The sequence below is a fragment of the Xenopus laevis genome, chromosome 4L, assembly GCF_017654675.1.
Source record: "Xenopus laevis strain J_2021 chromosome 4L, Xenopus_laevis_v10.1, whole genome shotgun sequence".
NCBI lineage: Eukaryota > Metazoa > Chordata > Amphibia > Anura > Pipidae > Xenopus > Xenopus laevis.
Window position 1 is genome coordinate 75,718,565 of NC_054377.1, and position 24,913 is coordinate 75,743,477.

The 24,913-nt window shown below is 40.2% G+C and overlaps 1 protein-coding gene across 1 annotated transcript; it reads left to right on the forward strand.

Annotated features, from left to right (window-relative positions):
• The first annotated feature begins 1,614 nt into the window (after positions 1–1,614).
• On the forward strand, positions 1,615–17,598 carry rabggtb.L (Rab geranylgeranyltransferase subunit beta L homeolog). The gene is made up of 9 exons (XM_018258190.2): positions 1,615–1,762; positions 5,967–6,074; positions 7,934–8,131; positions 8,401–8,506; positions 9,079–9,131; positions 10,685–10,795; positions 12,959–13,084; positions 14,244–14,393; positions 16,300–17,598. Exons 1-9 carry the CDS (start codon positions 1,760–1,762, stop codon positions 16,438–16,440), a joined length of 996 nt encoding a protein of 331 aa, XP_018113679.1. The 5' UTR covers positions 1,615–1,759; the 3' UTR covers positions 16,441–17,598.
• The last annotated feature ends 7,315 nt before the right edge of the window (positions 17,599–24,913 follow it).

Here is a 24,913-nt window from a genome sequence, read left to right on the forward strand (position 1 = left end):
TTTTTTATTACTTCAAGAACTAACATAAATCACACCTTCACTCTCACCATTTTTCTCATCAGCCCATTGTAGCACCAGTAACTTGGTGTTTATTTATCTTGTATATTATATTACTTGAAGCGGGAACAATGTATTCAAAAGCACCTAATCTAGAGATGAGATACATAGGGGCATATTTACTAAAATGCAAATATTTAAATTTGACATACTTTCCCCAAAATCAAAAATTCCCCAAGATATCTGCAATTGACTAAGACATTTTTTGCCAAAATAACATTTCAACGACAAACTTGGAGGTCTTGGTGAAGACCTGCCACCCTGAAGAAGCTGCAACAAGGACTTTGAAAACCTTTCAGTGCTTGGCTTTTTATTTCTTCTTAATGAGATGGATCTTATGCGAACTAAAATGAGCTGTGCCCACTGCTTTAGTAAAGGCTGCTTTTTCATAATGTCAGTGTACTGTGATGTGTCCATGGAAGATTTTGCTGAAGTTCTATTGTCATTGTCAGTAATTCTATAGAGGCAGTAATTATATAGAGGATGTACACTGAGTACAAATTAATTATTCTCTCTGAATCTCCTTACTTTAACATTCAGGAGGGGATTCTTTTATTTTACATGGTATATTTAACGATGACATCGCTCCCATACATTGAAATTGACTGATCAGCTACAATGTGGGTAATGTAATAAACGTCTAAAGTGTGCGACTTGTCTTTTAGCCCATAGCAATTATTAATCAGCTGCTTGAAAACACGCATCTTATTGGTTGCAACAGGTTCCTAGCTGTGGGCAAACTTTGCAGTTTTTATTACATTAAGCTATAACAGTTTGCAAAAAAAGCTGTTGGACACATACTACTACAAATAACTTGAAAAATATGTGTAACCTTAGTTGCAACTAGGGTCGCCACCTCTTATGATGGGGGGGAGGGGCGACTCGGGCGAGAACAAAAGGGGCAGTCTGCCACGCAAAAGGGGCAGAACCACGTACCATGATGCAAAAAGGGGCCGAACCACATTGAAAGAAGGCCGAATAAAAGGTAAGTTCTGAGTGAATTGGGGACAGGCCAAGGGCTTTTTTAAAGGGTATTACAAATTTACCAGCAACTACATTGCCGGTAAATTTGTAATACCAGCCCCGGCCTTGGCTGGTGTTTAATAGGCTAGGCTGGTAAAATACTGGATGGGTGGCAACCCTAATTACAACTGTTGCAGCTAGGGTTGCCAACTTTTTTGGGGGAAAATATTGGCCTTCCTGTATATTTCGATTTTTTCCCTATTAATAACATTGGGGTCAAGCATCTTTTTTAGTGGTCAGGCCAGTAAATTACTAGCCAGGTGGCAACCCTATGAGTTACCAGCCCACTAAATAGAGACTTTCTATGACATCTTCTAGCAGCAGAATTGCCAGGAGGAGCCACACAGATTAGTTCAATGCCCTGTGCTCATCTGCTCCATTCTTGAGTGCCAGTTATAAAACTATCACAAAGGAAGAAGTAATACGTGATTTTAATACAAGCGTTATACATGTTAACAAAATAGATTTTTCTTTCCAGGGGTCCGCTTACGCGCACGTCACCAACAAACTCACTAAACCATGTCAGGGGTATTAGTAAGTTTTTACACAGGCACTGCGTCGGCCCACTAAGTGCTCTGTACGCAGGCATCAGTCTGGGCAGCAAAATGAGGCCCTCTACCAATCAGCGGGGCTGAAGTCTCGTGACGACAACACACAGGTGGTTCCGCCCTGCTCTGACATGGTGAGGTTTTTATAGAAATCATTTTTTTCCTAAAGCAAAACGATTAAGAGGAGCATAAAGTTAATTGTAACCAAGGGATGTTTATGTTGCATTTCCCCCCTTCCAGCCGCATGTTTTCTTGTTTGTGTGCTTCTCCGTGTTCTTCTGAGGTCTCCCCTTATATCGGTCTTTGGCATCATTCCTGTTGGCCACCGCCTTTCCAATCAGCGCAGTTATTAATTCTAATAAGTATTTCGTTTTTATTTGTATTCTAGATCCAATTCAGGGAACTCCGAATTCACGAATGTTACATATTGCTGCATGTTGCACTGTGGGTTCTGCTCGCTGCCCCCCTGCACTGTGTTGTGATTGCTAATAATTGGCAAATTAGGAGAAAATGTCATCAGCCATCAGATATACTAATGGGACAACCATGGGCAGCTCGGTCGACTAGAATTGTGCCAGCCTTTGAAATAACTTTTAGTATGTTGTAGAGGGTGATATTCTCGGACATTTTGCAATTGGTTGTCATTTTTTATTATTGAAGATTTTTGTATTTATCTTTTTATTCAGTTTGCATTTTAAGCCACCTGGTAACCAGGGTCCAAATTACCCTAGCAACCATGCATTGATTTTAATAAGAGACTGGAAGATGAATATGACAGGACCTTTACTAGAATGATGAGAAATAAAAAGTAGCAAAAACAATACATTTGTGGCCTTACAGAGCATTTGCTTTTTAGATGGGGTCAGCGACGCCCATTCGAAAGCTGGAAAGAGTCAGAAGAAAAAGGCAAATAATTCTAGAACTATAGAAAATAAATAATGAAGACCAATTGACAAGTTGCTTAGAATTGGCCATTCTATAACATACTAGGGGCAGATTAACTAAGCTCGAGTGAAGAATTCGAATGGAAAAATATATTCGAATTTCATATTATTTTTTTGGGTACTTCGACCATCGAATTGGTCAATTTCAATCGAATTATAAGAATTGTTCAAAGTAAAAATCGTTCGACTATTCAACCATTCGATAGTCGAAGTACTGGCTCTTAAAAAAACTTCGGCTTCATACTTTGCTACTTAAACCTACCGAGCTGCAATGTTAGCCTATGGGGACCTTCCCCAGCACTTTTCTAAGCTTTTTTTGATCTAATAAAAATCCTTCGATTCAAAGGATTTTATCATTCGATCAAACGATTTTTATTCGATCGTTCGATCAAAGCCTTTGCGCTAGAATCCTTCGAATTCAAAGGATTTTACTTTCAGGGTCAAATTCGAGGGTTTATTAACTCTCGAAATTCGACCCTTGATAAATCTGCCCCTAAAAGTTACCTTAAAGATAACCCACCCCTTTAAGCACATGTTCAATGTGAGTGGGAGATATGGACCAATTGCTTTATTGCAGGTTAAAGGATGCACCCAAGTACATGTATAATATGGTGTATGTATATTTTTGTTAACTTTATCATTAATTGCATAAAAGGAAGCACACAAAAAAAAAAATAGTGCAGGCCAGTGAAACCAGGTACAATATGGAATCAGATCATGCATTTAAATACTCAAATCCGCATCTCAAGTGTATGTCAGTATGTATATGATATAAAATACACTTTTTTTTCAGAAACAGTTTCAGCTTATTCAGTGTTTCACTTGCCTAAAAAATAGGTCTTTCCACCTATTGTTATTTTAGGGCTAGATTTAGGGTAAGGGCACACAGGCAGATTCGGGGAGATTAGTTGCCCCGGCGACAAATCTCCTCTTCTTCCAGGTGACAATCTCCCCGAAATGCCTTCCCACCGGCTAGAATGAAAAATCGCCAGCGGAATGGCACCCGCTGCGATTCATTTTCCGAAGTCGCCCCCCATGTTTCCTCGTGAAGTAACCGTATTCTGTAAATCCCATTAATATGCAAGTTGATATACAGTTGAATGCAAAAATATGAGCACAGCAAAAAGCCAGACCCAAAAGTGTGACAGATCAATGCTGGAAGGAGTTTGGTGGCTATAGCTTTGTTAAAGATTTGACCAACCCTTTGCAAATTACCACTGTAGGAATCCATGCCTTAACAAGACATCATATTTGCAAGTGCACAGTTACATTTAATTTCACAAATATTAAAACATAGGGACAAAGAAAATAGTAATATTGACATGTGCATGTGTCCAGTTATAAATGCTGTTTTTGCAAGTTTGCTAAGTACCTTAATAGCTATTAGGACAATTGTAAAGCTTAATAACATTGTGGACATCCCAAACATTGTGCTCAAAAGCAATTTTGAAGCTAATTGATACCTACAAAGAAGGGGAAGGTTATTAAAAGATTGCAAACTGCTTCCAGCTCACAATTGCCACTGTTTGCAATGTCATCAAGAAAAGGCCAAAAAAAGCCAACAAAAATTTTTCAGCGAGAACTGCTTGACTGTTGGTCAGAAATTCAAAGGACCAGCAGAAATGTTCTATTGACATGGGATTGGTGTTGCATCATTCAGTGGTGCAGTATTTGTTGTACAAACGTGATCTCCATAGAAGAGTCATCAGGAGGAAGCCTTCCCTACAACTACATCAGGAATGGCAACACCTGAGATATGCAAAACAACATGTAGAGGAGCCAGAAGCCTTTTTCATCTAATGAAGTAAAAATGTAACTTATTGGCACAACATTTTTCTTTGAAGATAAAAAGAGAAGCCGCATTTGATGACAAAAAAAAAACGAAATGGGGTTTGTAGCAAAATAAACAATCACAGTTGGGAGTTTAGTATTGTGACAATCATATGCGGTTATAATAACCACTTGCTATTGTGGCAGGTCAATGGCAAATTCAACAAAAGTAAAAGGAAAAAAGATAGATCAGAATAATAACAAAAAGAAATAGAATAACCATTAGGTCACCACGTTTGTCGCTTATAGTTTAGCATCTATCAATTAGGCATAGGTATAGGATGTTGCATGTTTAGGAGTGCTGAATTGTGGGCTATCACAGTGCATTAGCCAAGCTGTCCATACATTCTCAAACTGTTATTAATTATATTCTCGATTCATGCTATGAATTATGCAATATTTCTAAAAAAAAATTGATAGCAGGAGCATGTTTGATCAATCTCACGCTTGAACCACCTTAAAGGGGTGGTTTTCAGTATGTTATAGAATGGCCAATTCTAACTTTTCAATTGGCCTTCATTTTTTTCTTTTTTATAGTTTTTGAATTATTTGCCTTCTTGTGACTTTCCAGTTTTCAAATGGGGATCACTGACACCATCTAAAAACCAAATGCTTTGTGAGGCTACAAATTTATTTTTATTGCAACTTTTTATTACTCGATTTTCTATTCAGGCCTCTACTTATTCATATACCAGTCTCTTATTCAAATCAATGCATGGTTGCTAGGGTAATTTGGACACTAGCAGTCAGATTGCTGAAATTGCAAACTGAAGAACTGCTGAATAAAAAGCTAAATAACTCAAAAAAACTTAAATAATAAAAAATGAATACTAATTTTCTCAGAATATCACTTTCTACGTTATACTAAAAATGTATTTAAAGGTGACCCCCCTAAAAGCAGTCTGGTTGCTAGGGTCCAAATTACCCTAGCAACCATGCATTGATTTAAATAAGAAGCTGAAATATAAATGGGAGAGGGCCTGAATAGAAAGATGAGTAATAATAACAATACATGTGTAGCTTTACAGAGCATGTGTTTTTTAGATGGGGTCAGTGACCCCCATTTGAAAGCTGGAAAGAGTCAGAAAAATTAAGCAAATAATTAAAAAAAACATATAAAAAATAATAATAATAAAGACCAATTGAAAAGTTGCTTAGAATTGGTCATTTTATAACATACCAAAAGTTAACATAAAGGTGAACCACCCATTTAACATATAACATTAAAATCATTACATTTTGTGAATTAACACAAATAATAAAAAAAAAAAATTGCAAATTGTCTCAGAATATCCCTTGCTACATCAAACTAAAAGTTAACTCAAAGGTGAACAACCCTTTAAACTCCAATTATTTCAAGTTTAGAATTTTTTTAGTATACCAAAAAGTTTTTCTTCTGTAACAGTCACTTTATTAAAGCATTTACATTACTGTGTTTCATTATGTCATGTGGTTTGTTTATTTAACTTGTTTTTCTGTCCCATTGTATTCTTGTCTGTACCATAACAATTGTCTGTATTTACTTTAGATATGTGAACAATGATTCTATCATTTTATTTTAAAGGGAACACCACAGAAGGATGTTGTTATCAAATCAGATGCCCCAAAAGCACTTCTTCTCGAGAAGCATGCACAGTACATTGAGTCGTATGGAGCTAAAAAGGATGATTATGTATGTATCACATTCCCATATAAAATAATGATGTGAATTGACCAAGGACTTTTCTTTATTGCCACTTTTCTGTTCATTGGTATAACAGCTAAATCTCTTTCATAGGCTCTAATTAAAAAAATGTACTTACAAGAAAATGAGAAATGACAGATTGTTTATTTTGCATTTACCACGTGATTCCTTTAAATGCAGTTTGTTTAAATGAACAGTAATGCCAAATAATGAAAGGAATGACAATATAATGTATTGTTGCCTTGCACTGGTACAACTGATGTTTTTGCTTCAGAAATACAACTATAGTTGATATAAAGAAGCTGCTGTGTAGCTATTGGGGCAGCCATTCAAGCACAGGATACACAGTAGAAAGCAGATAAGTTCTAAAGAATACCATTATGTACTACAGAGCTTATCTGTTATCTGCTGTGTATCCTGTGCCTTTTCTTCCTTTTCAGCTTTGAATGGCTGCCCCCATGGCTACACAGCAGCTTCTTTATATAAACTATAGTTTTACCAGTGCAGCATAAAAGTTCATTATATTTTCATTGCTTTAAGACTCTTTCATTTTTTGGTGTTACTGTTCTGTTAAGTTTACGAGACTATCCTTGTTTTAGTCAGCAATGAAAGCTTTATTATAGGCTGTCGTTCATGGTGTTTGGCCACATTGCATCTTGTCTGAGATCCCATTGTAATCTGGAGCAATTCCACTGACAGCCAAAAATAGGTTGCATCCAATTTACCTGCTCCTCACTGATCACCTCCATGAAACCTCAGATAGGATGTAATGCTGCCAACCATGGCGTAAAAAATATATGCCAGCCTGATTTTTGGTTATCCTATCCTGATTTTTGGTTAACTCCTAAAATCAGGAGTTATTGGCGTTATTGTATACAGTAGGCAACAGATGCTCGAACATTTTAAACCCATTTTTCTCTCTGGTCTTCCTCATCTTGCATCCATTCACAGACACAACAAATTATAAATGCTTTGTGATATTTTTTGTATAGACCAGGAAGCCTATATACCTGATCACAAATGGAAACTAGTGTTAAGCAGTAGAAAAATGAACACAAGGCCAAACAGTGGCTGCTAGAGCCCCTTTCTCTTTCTATTGTTCCAGTAGATTTTCCTTTCCATAATCAGTGTGCATGGGAACACAGGTGGCATTTGGTGGTTCAGGTTGACCACTGGTATATTAAGGTAGTGGAGTATAATGGGGAAGGCATAGAGAGACTGAGATAGAGAGGGAATAAGAAATACAAAGAGACTAAAATCTGTAGATTAAGAAGTCAGAAATACACACCATTTTAATGATCAAAATAACTGTAAAAATGTCATCTGTTAGGTATAGTAGATTTGGTGGTTTTCATATTCAGCATTAAAGGGTTAGTTCACCTTTAAGTTAACATTTTGCATGCTATAGAATTGCCATTTCTAAGTAACTTTCCAATTGTCATTATTTATTTTCTATAGATTTTTCTTTATTATTATTTGCCTTCTTCTGTCACATTCCAGCTTTCAAATGTGGGTCACTGACCCCATCTAAATAACAAATGCTCTGTAAGGCTACAAAGGTATTGTTATTGCTACTTTTTATTACTCATCTTTCTATACAGGCCCTCTCCTATTCATATTCCAGTCTCTTATTCAAATCAATGCATGGTTGCTAGGGTAGTTTTAACCCTAGCAACCAGATTACTGAAATTGCAAACTGAATAGCTGCTGAATTAAAAGCTAAATAACTCAAAACCCACAACTAATAAAAAATGAAAACGAATTACAAATTGTCTCAGAATATCACTCTCTACATCATACTAAAAGTTTACTCAAATGTGAACAACCCCTTTAATTACTGATTTCAGGAATACTGTATGTCGGAGTATTTACGGATGAGTGGCATCTACTGGGGCCTGACTGTTATGGACCTCATGGGAGAGCTGCAGCGCATGAACAAAGAAGAGATACTAGCATTTATCAAATCGTGCCAACATGATTGTGGTGGATTTAGTGCTAGTATTGGCCATGATCCCCATCTGTTGTATACCCTGAGTGCTGTGCAGGTACAGTGCCTTTTTCCTTAAATATTAACATTCCGTATAGCATGTGTATGGGTCGCCTGTTATTTAAATCATGGAGCTTTCTGGGAAAGATTATTCAGCTAATTATGTATCTTTGTATTACTGATTATTAGAGCCAAACTGTTACATGCTTTTAAATGTCAGAAAAAAAGGGCAGAATATATTAGCAATAGAGAGAAAATGTATATAATAGATGATGTTTATACTAGGCACTTGCTAGGCTTCCCATTGATTCCCTTTTTTACCTTCAGATCCTCACACTGTACGATAGCCTCTCTGCAGTTGACAGCAATAGAATAGTCGATTATGTGCAAAGCCTACAAAAAGAGGATGGATCGTTTGCTGGAGACAAATGGGGTAAAACAGTTCTCTTGCTTTTCATCTTTAAATAATGACTAAAACTCAACAACTAATTATGCCAAAAGTTTTTGGGATTCTGTATCAGCCCAAGGCCTTCACTATAGTGGCAGGTTCCAAATGATTTTTCTACTTATTGAGAGTACATGCACACAAAATCACACAATAAAATAAGTAATTAGTGCAAAATCTTCAACATTTATGACAGAGCTGGCCTTAGCTCCTCTAAAGCTGCCCAAAGCATGCCGAGCACATGTAGTGCCAGTGAAGCTTAAATGATAAGATGACTGCCGAGCAAGATCAGAAGATGATGAGCTGCTGTGTGTACTTTAAAGGACAGATTACAACTGTTATAGTGTTTGTTCACTATAAAAAATACAGCATTTCTAATCAAAATCTTTTGTAAGCTTCAGTTTTTCCTTCAAATTATGTCGGTTTTGTCATCTCAAGTTAGAATAACAATTAAGATGCAGTTTAAATTATATTTCAGTAACCAGTTAAACTCTCCATGACCAGTACATTGACTCTTTTTAATATCCTGAATGTATATTGATTTTCTCTTTTTTTTGCAGGAGAAATTGATACACGATTCTCTTTCTGTGCTGTTGCAACACTTGCTCTTTTGGTAAGTTAGATGTGCATTTCTTATAAATGAGATGTGCAGAAAGCCACAATGCCTTCCTTTGTAATAGCGCTGTAATGTTTGCTTACCGGCAACACTATGTAGTTATCACACTGCGAGACTCAGGAAAATGTAGAATGTCACACTTGGGGAGTGCTATTATTTTTAGGAAGAAACTCCATCCCTTGCTACTTGCGTATAAAAAGTGGAGATGGATAATACTGTATTTAGGCTGTGGTTCATTCCTGTCTATTTAAAGTCAAGTCAATGTATAATATATGTCTTATCACTGTTGGATTGATCTATCTAAATATCTACCAACTAGATGGTATTACAAGGAAGCACAGCTCACCATACCATGTCTTATTATTTAAAGCAGTGCTGTCCAACTGGTGGCCTGTGGGCCTGTCCAGCCCACGACCCCCTTCCGCATGGCCCCCCACATGAAAGCCTGCCTGTTATGACTGCTTACCTTGTGTAAACTTTAAAATTTATCAGTACTGAGATTAATTGGCCCTTGCATTGTTTACACCTCAAATTCAGACTATAAACTCCTGCATTGTTCACTTTGGTAACACCTCTATTGTCCATTAGCCTAAAGAATATTATGTTATATTAGCTGGGAACGGTGTGTAGTTTTGGGCTAGGTTTTAATTGTCTCTAAGAATAATTTACTAGCAAAAAGGCTACATTGCTCTACAAGTTACATTTTCTCTTTCATTTCTCTGATTGCAGCAGTCTTTTAATATGGTTCCAATTTAAGTATTAAAGGGGAAGTAAAGACTAAAATAGAATACGGCTAAAAATGCTGTATTTTGTATACTAAACATAAACATAAATTTACTGCACCACAAGCCTAATCAAACAAATGATTTATGCTTTCAAAGTTTGCCACAAGGGATCACCATCTTGTAAACATCTTTGCAAGACCAAGACTGTGCACATGCTCAGTGTGGTCTGGGCTACTTAGGGATTGTCATAAATTATCAAAACGCAGTCAAATAATATCTTCCAGAAGCTGATAATCAGAATATACAGACTGCTCTGGGTCCTGTATTGTCATGTAATCTAATGTGGATTTTAGAGTTTTTGTATTGTTTTTTACAAACTTTCTCCAGCTCTGCAGAACCAGTGGCTGCAACAAAATAATCCTCCAACTAAATCTGGCTGTTGTCCATGCATCTGGAGCTGTAAATAGTAAAGGCAAAAATAAAATCCAATGCAAATCTCTACACAGTCGCTGACTACCCTACAAGGAAACAAACAAAGCTGCTTGAGTTCTGCATGGCTGGGAAGTAAGGCGGGGGCTCCCTCTGCTGTTCATAAGTATGATTGTTTCCCTGCAGAGCAGTTAGGGACTGTCTGACAATTCCTATCCACAGCAGTAAATGAAGGGAGAATTTCACTGCATACAGTCAGGTTTCTTGTAAAAACGGAACACATTTTTTAATTAAAGTATATTGGAGATGGGTTTTTTTTTCATTAAAGAAATTAAAAAGGGTATTGTATTATTTTGGCTTTACATGCCCTTTAAAGTTTGTAACTCTTTCTTGCAGGGCAGGCTGGATGCTGTAAATATAGAAAAAGCCATAGAATTTGTTTTATCTTGTATGAACTTTGACGGTGGTTTTGGTTGCAGGCCAGGCTCGGAATCTCACGCAGGGCAGGTAAGAAGCCTTTCTGTATACAGAATAACAAGCCATTTGTATTTGCAGGCTAGAAACTGTAGAAAGTGCCCTAGTTGAGCTATAAGATGAATCTAAAAAATGTGCAAAGCGATAATTTGCCTCTACAATTTTTTTGTAAGCTTAAAGGGGATGTTTGCCTTTATTACAGTTTTTGAATATAAACAAATGTGGCCATTTACACTATTTATAATTTGGTTTATTTTTAAAAAATGACTAGTTTTCAAAATACCTATCTGCAAATGCATCGCTGCATAGATCCTTAGGTCTCTTCTGTCTTCCTAAGCCAGGGGCTCACCTGGCTGTATAAAGTCCAGGCTACATAAGAATAACGTTACAGACAGAGCGGAGGAAGCACAGGTACTGATCAGATCAATGACTAGCAGGAAAGAATACACATGCGCACTAGCAAACGTTACCTGCATCTCACTGCCTTGTGACTACGTGTAAGGCCCCCTAGCTGGCAGAATGAAGAGACCTAAGGCTTTATGCAGAACTGCTGTTTACATGTAGATGTTTTGAAAATGATCCATTTTTTAAAATTAAACCAAATTGTACATATTGTTTAAATTGCCAAATATGTCTTTATTTAGAACATCCCCTTTAGACCCACCTATTTAATTTGTGTGGAAGCCTCCCTGAAACAATAAAAAACAAAAAGGTAAGCACAAAATACCAACAAGAAAACCAGTAATACCTTAGAAGCACTAGTGGGCATGTGTTATAGGACTGGGCACAGGATACTCGTCCTTCTTTGTTTAAGGTTAAGCAGGAGGAGACAGATGAGGTGTAAACTGGCAACCTGGTTCTGGCTTCAAAGTTTTTTAGAGTTGAGGTGCACATGTATACACAAAAGCTACACTTCCTTGAGACAGACAATAGTGGTGTCATATACTGTATTTTTCACTGCTGCACTATATAGTGGCAGATTCCAGTTCAATGTCCTAGTTTGAAGCACAAGGAAAGCAGAGCAGCTCACTAAGGCCTAGCGCTGCCTCCATATAGATCAATAGAAAATGCTCAGCCAATGACAGGCTGCAGGTGGAGATCATTTGGGAATAACAGATGGTTTCAGCATCTGCCATTGGCAGAATTGTATGTGATTTCTCAAGTGGCAAAGGGTTTTTGGATCACATTTGCTTTGACATCACCTTGACAATCAAAACACTTCAAAGTTTGTGAGGCACAGTTACCCATAGCCAGTACGATTCGTGCATAACAAAACTCCATATATTATAATGTAGACATATTACAATGTATAATTATTGGAATGTTACATTGTGAGTACATTTGTAATATTTATATAATTCTACATTGCAACTGTCACATTTCTGTTTATTGTTTTATTAACTTTTTTTGTGTTTTTATTAGCAATAAGTGTTTTGCAGGCCGAGCTACATACCTTAAGCAGGCATGCATGTTGTTGAAAAACATAAGTTGCTTTTTGTTTTTTCTCTTTGGTTTGGAAAAAAAACTTTATATTTTTAAGCTAGCAACACAATCCAATGCCTGTAGCATCTCCCCATGTTGCCTGAAGCCGTAGCCTGGTGCAATGGTTATGCATAATTTACATAATATACAGTCTGCTCTTCCTGTTGTGATTCTGCTGCTGGCTACAGATATTATTGCTCAAGTTATGCATCTGTTTTATCTTGACTATTTCTGTAGTTATTTAATCACTGCCCGTATGCGCCTACAAAAAGCTTGGAGCATCCTTGTAATCAACATTCCATTGCAAGTCCCTCAAGTTTTTAGTATGTTAATATGGGATCTTTTGCAAATCTTGTAAACCAAAATAGCAAATGTCGAGGTTATAAAGTAGGATTATAAAATAAAAGAGGCAACTCAATCCAAATGAGCTAAAATATAATGTTCTGACTTTATTCTGGTAATGTACCACATGTTCCAATAGCATTCTTAATGTTTACATTTTAATTCATAATCTAAATGGCCACAAACTGACAGAAGTGTGCAGATTTCATCCAGAAACGGGATGTAATTATAACTTCTGTGTTCTGTTTTTTTGTTCCTTCTTCAGTCTCATATAATATAGATTATGCAATAAATCATGTTTTTGTTTATTTTTTTTACATGAATTAACAAACATAAGTTAATAAATTGTCACTTTCTGTTTTTTAATTTTAGATCTATTGTTGCACAGGATTCTTGGCCATAACAGACCAGTTGCACCAAGTAAATGCTGATTTGCTCGGCTGGTGGCTTTGTGAGCGACAACTGCCATCTGGTGGGCTCAATGGGCGACCTGAAAAGGTAGAAAGCAAATGTAATTCACTGTAAAATGATGGAGATCAATAGCAATTGCTTCCTCCCCAGACATTTGCATTTATTGAGCCTATTTAAAATGGTATCATCAAAGATGTCCTGTAAGTTTGAACTTGGTGGACTTCATGGTTCATATAAGCAAGGTTTAGGGCCAGTTCTAAATATGAAATGATTTCCATTTTCTAGCTTCTTAAAGTGCTGCTTATCAGACATTGACCTTTTCAGTGTCTGTCAGAATTTTCTATTTCAAAATTCTGCATTGCAGAAGAGGTTGAAGAAGACATGTTTTTGAACTTCTAGTTGCTCTAGAACAAGAGTTCCTATAGTACACAAGAAGGTTTTAGATATTCGTGCAACAGCAGCTGAATGACAGATACAGCACTATTATTTTATATCTGCAAACGTTTTATAACCTAAAAAAGGGCCTGATGAAAGGTTGGCCATCAAAGGGGGGTTTCCACTGAAAAGGCCCAAGAACCACTGATCTACAGGAAGGTGCCCCCATCTGAAGTAATCTCCTATTTGCCTTAGAGAGGGGTCCTTCCTTACATTATTGTCATGCCTCTTTTTGTTAAAAATGATTGTAAAGCTTTGTGTAACCTGCTGCAGCTGTATCATGACAATAAAGAAAAGGGCATTAAGATCAGCCCTTGGATCAAGTTAATACTTGTTTGTTTCTGAAACCTCATGTTTTCTCACTTGCTAAAAAGGCAACTAACCCTGTCTATCAAATGTATCTGCCAGTTATACTGTTTCAAGGAAAGAATTCCACAGCACCATTGCTCTCACTAAAGGAGAAATAAACCCCCCCCCCTTAACTCCCCTTCACTGCCCCCCTCCAAGCTCCCTGCCCACAGTATTTATTCCCTTTAGAAGTCTCCCTTCTGCTGACCTGCTATAAAGTTGCAGAGTTGCACAGTGAAGTTAAAAGGCTCCATCTTCTGTCTGTGTTCTAAAAAGAAAAAATACTGCGGGGCAGGGAGCTGGAGAGCGGGGGCAGTAAAGCGAGCAGTGGAGAGGGTCATGGGTGTAGTTCTCCTTTAAGAAAAAAAATCTTTTTGCTCTTTAAGATATTCTGTCTTATTAAGATAGCTGCTCCCTAGGTATGTTTGTGTTCTTACCATACACAGATCTCTATTTTTTTCAGCTACCAGATGTATGCTATTCATGGTGGGTGTTGGCTTCCTTAAAAATTATTGGAAGACTCAATTGGATTGATAGAGAGAAACTTCGCTTATTTGTTTTGGCTTGCCAAGATGAAGAGACTGGAGGTTTTGCTGATAGACCAGGAGACATGGTATGTTATTCAGTTCAGTGTCACTCTGTCTTTTCTTTCTTTTAGTACAGTACTTTTCATTTTTCTGTAAGGCAGATTTCCCAGATTTATAAAGCCAGCAGTGTGGACTATTACTAATTTTGACTGAAATAAAGTTAGAATTTCATGTGCCAGAAACAAGTGGCTGCTTGGTCCGGCATTGGTTAAATATGAAATGGTGTTAGCAGGGCAGGAGAGAGCAAATTATAAGAAACCAACAAGACATTTAAAATAAAAAGTCTTTCAGATCAATGGAAAAGGTCAACCTAGTCATAAAGAATGAAAAGCAACTTTATACCAATGGGGTTGATCGCAGCTGTTCATTCCAAGCTTTACTTTCCTTTTTCCTAATCACAAAAGGTCTTTGGAGTTTTGTTTATCTTTGGCTGAGCTTTCAACTTCCTTTTAATATAGAACACACCTTATGGGAACAGTAGTATTTCAGCAGTGAAAAGTTTATTGGATTAACAGAAAATATGCAATATGCATCATAACAAAATTAGACAGGTGCATAAATTTGGGCACCCCAACAGAGATATTACATCAATACTTAGTTGAGCCTCCTTTTGCAAATGTAACAGCCTCTAGACACCTCCTATAGCCTTTGAGGAGTGTATTAATTCTGGATGGTGGTATTTTTGAACATTTGTCCAAACAAAATCTCTCCAGTTCAGTTAAATTTGATGGCTACTGAGCATGGACATCCTGCTTCAAATCATCCCATAGATATTCAAGTGGGGGGGACTGTGACGGCCATTCCAGAATATTGTACTTCTCCCTCTGCATAAATGCCTTTGTATATTTCCAAGTGTGTTTATGGTCATTGTCTTGTTGGAATATCCAACCCCTGCGTAACTTCAACTTTGTGACTGATGCTTGAACTTTATCCTGAAGAATGTTTATATTGGGTTGAATTCATCCGACCCTCGACTTTAACAAGAGCCCCAGTCCCTGAACTAACCACACAGCCCCACAGCATGATGGAACCTCCACCAAATTTGACAGTAGGTAGCAGGTGTTTTTCTTGAAATGTGGTGTTCTTCAGCCATGCAAAGAGCTTTTTGTTATGACCAAATAACTACATTTTTGTCAGTACAAAGCACTTTGTTCCAAAATGACTGTGGCAACTGTTTGTGGCGTGAGTGCAGAAAGGGCCACCTTAATACCTTTTCTCATGATTGGACACACCTGCCCATGAAGTTCAAGGCATAAGCTGGCCATACATGGAGAGATCCGCTTGTTTGGCTATGTCGCCAAACGAGCGGATCTCTCCCCGATATGCCCACCTTGATGGTGGCCCGATATGGGCAATATCGGGCTGATCCGATCGTGGGCCCAATGATCGGATCCTACTGAATGGGAAAGGGCGGTCGGATCGCGGGACTGCATCAATGAACAGATGCAGCCGCCATCCGACGAGATTTTTAGTCCCATCCGATCGAGATCTGGCCTACTTTTGGTCAGATCTCGATCGGGGAAGCCCCTCGGGGGGCCCCATACACGGGCCAATAAGCTGCCGACAGCTTTCATCGGCCCGTGTATGGTCATCTTTAACGAGCTAATCAAACCAATTTGGTGTTGCCAGTATTCAGTATTGAGCAGTTACATGCATTCAGATTAGCAAAATTACAAGGGTACCCAAATTTGTACAGTCAGTTTTTCACATTTGATTTCATTTCATATAGCTGAATACTGCTTCACTAAAAATCTTTGTTCAGAAAATACCCCAGTATTCAGATGTTCGTGGGAAATGAAAGACATATCACTGTTATCTTTTTTTGTTGAAAGTGGAGTAAATTATTATGCAGGCTGAGAGTTCATATGACTGTACACTTGCATATTAATTAATGGAATGCTTCAGTTCAGATGATGTTTTGTTTGCTTTCAGGTGGATCCATTCCATACACTGTTTGGTATTGCTGGCTTATCTCTGCTGGGAGAAGAAAGAATCAAGCCTGTTAATCCAGTGTTTTGTATGCCGGAAGAAATCCTTCAGAGGATAAACATTCAGCCGGAACTTGTGAGCTAGGAAATTCTAGTTGGCCTGGAGAAAATGATTGGCCATCGGAGCTGCTAACATTATTTTTTCTCCCCTTTATTTAGGGTAATGTCATAGAATGCAGAAGTGTGCACATATTTTGTCTCAGAAACTTTTCTCAGGAAAAAAATGTAACACAGACATGTGCCATTGACTTAAAGGAGAAGGAAAGCTACCAAGGCAGTTTATTGCCAATAGATTAGCCACAGCAGTACAAGCTAGAATGCAAGTTTTATTCTTTAGAATGCTTTTCCATACCTGAGTAAACAGCTCTAGAAGCTCTCTGTTTGTTTAGGATAACAGCTGCCATATTAGCTTGTTGTGACATCACTTCCTGCCCGAGTCTCTCCCTGCTCGCTCATAACCCTGAGCTCAGATTACAGCAGGAAGGGCGAGAGGAGCAAACTGAGCATGCTCAAGCTCTAGCCCTGGAGGTTTAAGCTGAAGGCAGGAAGTCTGATACAGAAGTTCATGTGTACACAATATGGTGTTTATTTTGACAGTGATCAGCATTACTGTGAGGGTTTACTAGTGTATTTATATAGACCTTTCTGATAATGCTTATTTAGTTTTAACCTTTCCTTCTCCTTTAAAGTAATTGATGGGAAATGCTGGTAAGTGTGGCACACGAGAAATCACTACTGATTGTGTGTTCTGCAACAGCAGCCCATGTGTCGTACTAATGCAGCAATTACCATCCGTTAGAAATGTGCAGATCTTGAGAAAAGCAACAGAGACAAAAAGAGAATGTCACATGACATTGCCTGGTGCATTGTGGTCACTACTACATGTTCTAGTGATGAAAACCCTGCTGCTTACCACCATTTCATCTCAGCGGGAAGCAGGTTATTCTTGACCTGTAATTAACATCAGGAAACAGAAGCCGGGACCTTGTGACATTACCCCAATAGATTTTAGAGAGATGAACTATCTGTAAATGTATAGCTTATTTATTTCACCAATATGTTTTCAAAAATTAGGTCACTCATGTAAGAAAACGAACTTTCAATAGAGCAGAAGAAATAAAAATACACGAGGAAAGAATGGCTCAGGTTTAAAATGTAAAGAAGCAAAAAACTGTTTATGATATAATGCTTATCTGCAAAGATGGCAGTTAGCAGAATGCATTAAATAAAATCTTTTACTTAAGGGAGGTGTCACGGTATCCCCACTGTGCAGCTCTTGGGCACCCTTAAAGGAAAACTATACCCCCAAAATAAACACTTAAGCAACAGATAGTTTATATCAAATTGAATGACATATTAAAGAATCTTACCAAACTGGAATATATATTTACATAAATATTGCCCTTTTACATCTCTTGCCTTGAACCACCATTTTGTGACTCTATCTGTGCTGCCTCAGAGATCAGCTGACCAGAAATACTACAACACTAACTGTAACAGGAAGAAGTGAGGAAGCAAAAGGCAGAACTCTGTCTGTTAATTGGCTCATGTGACCTTACATGTGGTTTGTATGTGTGCACAGTGAATCTTACGATCTCAGGGGGTGACCCTTATTTTTTAAAATGGCAATTTTCTATTTATGATTACCCAATGGCACATACTACTAAAAAAGTATATTATTATGATAATGGTTCATTTACATGAAACAGGGTTTTACACATGAGCTGTTTTACTCAGTATCTTTTAATAGAGACCTACATTGTTTGGGGGGTATAGTTTTCCTTTAAAAGGCCTCAAACCACTTTACATCATCGTGCAGATACTTAGATTGCCTGTAATGCTGTACTTATATTATATTTAGGCATTGGTTGCTGTGAGGTTAAAATCCTACTCTTGTGATTTCTCATCTTTCTCTGCAAACTACCCACAAGTTAAAAGCAAGTGAGTGGCAGGCAGAGATGTACAGGTCCATCAGGTATGGCAAGCTAACCAGCCAATAGGTAAGAAATCACTGACACTCAAAGGGCAGGTGCAAGCAGGGACAATCCCTTGCGTTTATTAGCAGAAAATGCAACGTTTCGGGGTAAGGCCCCTTTGGCCTGACCTCGAAACATTGCATGAGGCAGTTTATTGCCAATAGATTAGCCACAATAGTGCAAGCAATAACACTATATTTATTCTGTAGAATTCTTTACCATACCCAAGTAAACAGCTCTAGAAGCTCTGTGTTTGTTTAGGATAGCAGCTGCCATATTAGCTTGGTGTGACATCACTTCCTGCCCGAGTCTCTCCCTGCTCACTCATAGCTCTGGGCTCAGATTACAGCGGGGGGGGTAGAGGAGCAAACTGAGCATGCTCAAGCCCTGAAAACAGGAAGTCTGATACAGAAGCCCATGTGTACACAATCAAAGGAAAGAATTGAGGTTTCTTTTGACAGAGGACTCAGAGCAGCATTACTTTGAGGCTTTACTGCTGTACCTTTCTGATAAGGCTTACTTAGTTTTTACCTTTCCTTCTCCTTTAAAGGGCAGCTAATGTCCTTGTCAGCACATCTTGTCAATCAGTTAACATTCTTGATAGGATTCCACATATATATGTACAGCCCCTCCTGAAATACAAGCTGCTGCCGATAAATTGATTGCATATATTGCACTTTAACTATATTAAATAGGTTAAAGATGACCCGCCTTAAACAGCATAGTGACTCATTTTTGGTCTTCAACCAGTTAATGAGCCAGTGTTCTCCTTTAGAGATTCTTCACCTATGGCTTAGGCCCCAAAAACAGGCCCAATACTGATCTCAAAACTAGAGACCCATGGATAGTAAATACAGTAGCAAAAATAATTATAACAATTAGATATTTATTAGGACATGTTTCGCCTAATGCATTTCATGCCAACCTAGGTTATTGGTCCCACCCCTATACAAACAATACTGATCTCCCCTGAATACAGTGAAACAAGGTCTTTATTTTGGTTGTTAAACAATGGAAATCAAATTCCTTCCTACTTGTGACATTTCTATATGGAAAATCTAGGCAAAATGGCAATTTTAAGCGGAGTGCTGCGACCTTCGCTCCAAGGAAATAGATACCATTAGGGAAAATGGGAAAATCAGGGAAAATATGTATATCTGACTTTATGAGTTGGCTCTCAAAAGATATGTTTTGTATGAGCAATCTTCTCTAAAATGCTGTTTCAGATCAGCACTCATCTAATAATCATGTAATTCTATAGTGCCAGCAAGTAATGCACTGCTTTACATTCTTCTGAAACAAATGGGGTCTTAAAATAATTTAATAAGTAATGGTTACAGAATAAAATTGGGGTCAGGGGGACCAGTTCACAATTGCAATTATGGACTTAGTGACTGCTACACATGTATTACTATACAAGAATGGCACAGGGTTGTTTTACTGATTTCAATTCTGAGTTGGGAGCAGTTATGTGAGTGGCAGTAACAGCAAAATCATATTGAGATATATTAAGCTGGAAAAAAAAAATCAATGGCACTTCTGATGCTATGAAATGAAAGGCATGAGTGCATTATTAACTCACATAGCAGTGACAATGTTTCAGTCCTGCAAAGGGCCCTTTGTCAATCCTTAAAGGGATACTGTCATGGGAAAAAAGTTTTTTTCCAAAATTAATCAGTTAATAGTGCTGCTCCAGCAGAATTCTGCACTGAAATCCATTTCTCAAAAGAGCACACAGATTTTTTTTTTATATTCAATTTTGAAATCTGACATGGGGCTAGATATTTTGTCAATTTCCCAGCTGCCCTTGGTCATGTGACTTGTGCCTGCACTTTAGGAGAGAAAAGCTTTCTGGCAGGCTGCTGTTTTTCCTTCTCAATGTAACTGAATGTGCCTCTGTGAGACATGGGTTTTTACTATTGAGTGCTGTTCTTAGATCTACCAGGCAGTTGTTACCTTCCCATTGTTCTTTTGTTTGGCTGCTGGGGGGAAAAGGAAGGGGGGTGATATCACTCCAACTTGCAGTACAGCAGTAAAGAGTGATTGAAGTTTATCAGAGCACAAGTCACATGACTTGGGGCAGCTGGGAAATTGACAATATGTCTAGCCCCATGTCAGATTTCAAAATTGAATATAAAAAAGTCTGTTTGCTCTTTTGAAAAATGGATTTCAGTGGGGAATTCTGCTGGAGCAGCACTATTAACTGATTTAGTTTGAAAAAAATTTTTTTTCCCATGACAGTATCCCTTTAATGATGAAACAACCAAAGTTTCATAATACGCTGGAGCCAGCACTTTGGGGAAAGCTAGGTTATTTGCCAAAATCAACTATGTCAGAGCAGAAACCGTTAATACAGGGGCATGGGCAGATACATATGAAAAAACATGAGCTGATCTGCATTGGGAACAGAGGTCACTCTCAGTCTGTGCCATTTGTGTAGCCTGATGGGAGTTATGTAAATGTGGAAAGACTTGTTACCTCAGCTCCACTAAAGCTGGTTAATACATTATAGATTGGCATTAGCTTCCTCCCAGTCATCTTTGGTGAGATCAGGTGTATTTCTATAGGGGGTGGAACGGGCTAGGGCCCATCAATAGCAAATTCTGAATTGAGCAGTGGAGAATCTCCTCTATAATGAGATGAACAACTGAAGGAGTAAGTGAGGTGCCTGAGCTGTAGGAACTAGAAAGAGAGATTTTTGTACTTACCGTTAAATCTTTTTCTCTTGTCCTATATTGGGGGACACAGGCACCATGGGGATGAAGATCCTGCAGCTTGGAGAAGGACACTAACTTGTTAACTTTTGACTCCTCCTCCTGCTCTGGGCTTCATCCCCTGCCACCTCCTACTATACTCAGTTTCAAACCGAAGAGGAGTGCAAGATAAAGCAACCCAAAACAGAGAAGGAGTCCCTCAACCCCCTCATAACCTTCAAAACAAGGACTCCCAACACGGAGTAACTATACACAACCATAAAACGTTGCATAGCAGTGTACAACAGGGCGGGAAGGCCTGTGTCCCCCAATATAGGACAAGAGAAAAAGATTTAACGGTAAGTACAAAAATCTCTCTTTCTCTTGCCTAATTGGGGGACACAGGCACCATGGGGATGTCCCAAAGCAACCCCTGAGGGCGGGACACTGTAACCCCAAAAGGTGATCAGTCAATGACAGTCTGTAACACCTTCCTCCCGAAGGTGGCTTCGGCTGAGGCCTGTGTGTGCAGCCTATAGAATCGCGTGAAGGTATGCGGAGATGCCCAGGTAGCTGCTCTGCAGACTTGCTCCACTGAAGCTTGATGACGAACTGCCCAGGACGTACTTAAAGACCGCGTTGAGTGTGCTCTCACTTGCAGCGGAGGCTCCTTGCCCTTCACCGAGTATGCTCTGATGATGGTGGATCTGATCCACTTAGCTACCGTAGCCTTGGAAGCCTTTGTTCCTGTCTTAGGACCACTCGGGATGACAAAAAGAGAGTCTGATCTTCTTATCACCTGTGTTGCTTCCAAGTAGGCTTTGATCGCTCGAACCACATCTAGCTTGTTCAATTTAGCTTCCATAGGGTTCCGGGGCTCTGGACAAAGCGAAGGGACCACCATATCTTGGTTGAGGTGGAATTCCGAGACAACCTTAGGAAGGAAGTCAGGTGTGGGTCGGAGTACTACTTTGTCTTTGTGGATAATGGTGAACGGAGATCTGCAAGAAAGCGCTGCCAGTTCTGAAACCCTACGTGCAGACGTGATAGCCAATAGGAAAGCAACCTTTTCGGTAAGTGTGGCAAGCGGGACGGCCTCTATAGGTTCATATGGATCCTCCTGAAGGGCTGAGAGAACCAAATTGAGATCCCAGGGGGGAACAGGACATCGATAGGGAGGTGCAATTCTAGTTGCCCCCTGCAGAAAAGTTCTGACGTGGCTCCGTAGCGCCCACTTTGTCTGGAAGAGAATGGAAAGGGCCGAAACCTGTACCTTCAAGGAACTCAATGCTAACCCTTTGTCGAGCCCACCCTGGAGAAAGGACAGAATTGCACCCTCGGTAGCCGTCTGTGGGTTGATGTCATGGCGTTCGCACCAACCTATGAAGGTTTTCCACACTCTATAATATACCTTCGCGGATACTGGCTTTCTGGCCCGCAGCAGGGTGGGAATGGCTGCAGGGGGAACCCCTGATCTTTTAAGGACTAAGGTCTCAAGAGCCACGCCGTTAAAGCCCAGCGATGAGAATTCGGGTGATTGATAGGTCCTTGAGTCAGCAGATCCTCCCTGTCCGGGAGACGAAACGGATCGTCGATGGCCAGGTCCACCACGTCGGCGAACCATGACCTTCTCGGCCAGAAGGGTGCCACGAGGATGGTCAGAGTTCCCTCCCTTTTTATCTTCTTTATGAGTCTCGGAAGAAGAGCAAGTGGGGGGAATGCGTAAGCCCTGGTGAAGTCCCACGGAACTACAAGAGCGTCCACCGCGTGAGCTAGTGGGTCGATGCTCCTGGCAACAAACTTTTGAACCTTTCTGTTGCATCTGGACGCCATTACGTCCACGTCTGGAAGACCCCACTTGTCTACTATTAGCTGAAAGACCTCCTGGTGCAGACTCCATTCGCCCTGGTCTAGAGTTTCTCTGCTCAGGTAGTCCGCCATCCAGTTGTCGACCCCTGGGATGTGTACCGCTGACAATTCTGGGATGTTGTTTTCTGCCCAGGACAGAATCTTGGCGGCCTCTTGTAGCGATGCAGGACTGCGTGTGCCCCCTTGGTGGTTCACATAGGCCACCGCTGTCACATTGTCCGACTGAATCCTCACTGCTTTGCCCCGAAGGAATGGCGAGAATTGCTGTAGCGAGTACAGAATCGCTCTTAGTTCCAGAAGATTGATCTGCAGAAGGCGTTCTTCCTGGTTCCAGCAGCCCTGGGCTGTTCTTTGCCCTAGTACGCCGCCCCACCCTGTTAAGCTTGCGTCTGTCGTGACCACCGTCCAGATGTGGTTGGGGAAGGGCCTTCCCTGTGATACTCGAAGAGGGTGGGTCCACCAAAGCAGGGAATTCTGAACTCCCTCTGGGATCACTATCGGGCGGTCGAAGTTCTTTCGGTCCCTCCGCTGATGCCTGAGAATCAGGTGTTGGAGAGGTCTGGTGTGAAATTGGGCATATGGGATTGCTGGGAATGAAGCGACCATTGTGCCCAGCGTTCGCATAGCAGTGCGAAGAGGTACCGAGGAGCGTGTTCGGAGAGCCTGAATGCGTGTCTGCAAGACCTGGGCCTTTGCTCGTGGAAGGAAGACAGTTGCTCGTTTGGAGTCTAGAATCAGCCCTAAGTATTCTATGGTCTGTGTCGGACAGAGGTGGGACTTCTTGTAGTTGATGACCCAACCCAGAGTCTCCAGGACCCTGAGTGTCCGAGAGGTGTGGGACTGGGCGATCGCCGCAGACGGGCCCTTTACCAGGAGGTCGTCCAGGTAGGGTATGACTGTGACTCCCATGAGCCTGAGCTGTTCCAGAGCAGCTGCCATCACCTTGGTGAAAGTTCGTGGGGCAGAAGAAAGACCGAATGGCAGTGCCACGAACTGCCAATGGCTGCCGTCGACATAAAACCTGAGAAATCGGTGGTGATTTGGGTGGATCGGTATATGGAGGTAGGCGTCCTTGACATCGATGACGGACATGAATTCGTTTTCCTCCATGGATGCCAAGACCGACTGTATGGATTCCATTTTGAAATGGAGTTTTCGTACGAAGGGGTTGAGGTCCTTCAGGTCTAGGACCGGCCTTAGGGAGCCGTCTTTTTTGGGGACTGTGAATAGGTTGGAATAGTAACCCCAACCTCTTTCCCCTGGAGGCACTGGTTGAATAGTCCCTGCTGAACGAAGGTCTTGGAGGACTGAGAGGAACTTGTGCCGTTTGTGAACGTTGAGGGGTAGACGGGATACGAAAAATCTGCGGGGGGGAAGGTGAACAAAGTCTATAAACAGTCCTTGAGAGACTACTTGAATGACCCACTGATCCCTTACTTGGTCTCTCCACACCTCTCGAAAGGACATTAGGCGGCCGCCTAAGGGGACCCCTCCGAGGGTGGATACGCCTTCATGCAGTGGCGGATTTGTCCTGGGAGGGCTTGGTCTGTCCCTTTGAAGACGACCAGTGGGCTCCCTGCTTGTTCTGGTAACGCTGGCGAAAGTTAGAGTTGGACTTGTCTGCTTGAGGCTTCGTCCGCTGACCCTGGCGGAAGGGCCGAAAAAACGGTCTTCTCTTAAAAGTGGTTCTCTTTGATCTGGTCTGAGGGAGCAAGGTACTTTTACCACCGGTGGCTTGTGATATGATCTTGTCCAACTCGGCCCCGAACAGCTGCTTACCCAGGAAGGGGAGGCTAACGAGTGATCTTTTGGATGTCAGATCAGCTGACCATGACTTCAACCACAGGAATCTTCGGGCGGCTACGGATTGTGCTGATGCCTTAGCCACCAGTTTTGCAGCATCTAAGGAAGCGTCACAGATATAAGATGTGGCATCCGCTATTTGCGATAAAAGGGCATCTGTAGAAGGGTCTTCAGAGCCAATAAGTTGTGCTGTCTGTTCAACCCAAACTTCCATAGC

Excerpts from the sequence above, each read along its gene's own strand:
- rabggtb.L (XM_018258190.2), top strand. Across the intron at positions 13,085-14,243 it reads TCAATGGGCGACCTGAAAAG|CTACCAGATGTATGCTATTC; the intron begins GTAGAAAGCAAA and ends TATTTTTTTCAG. Across the intron at positions 14,394-16,299 it reads CTGATAGACCAGGAGACATG|GTGGATCCATTCCATACACT; the intron begins GTATGTTATTCA and ends GTTTGCTTTCAG.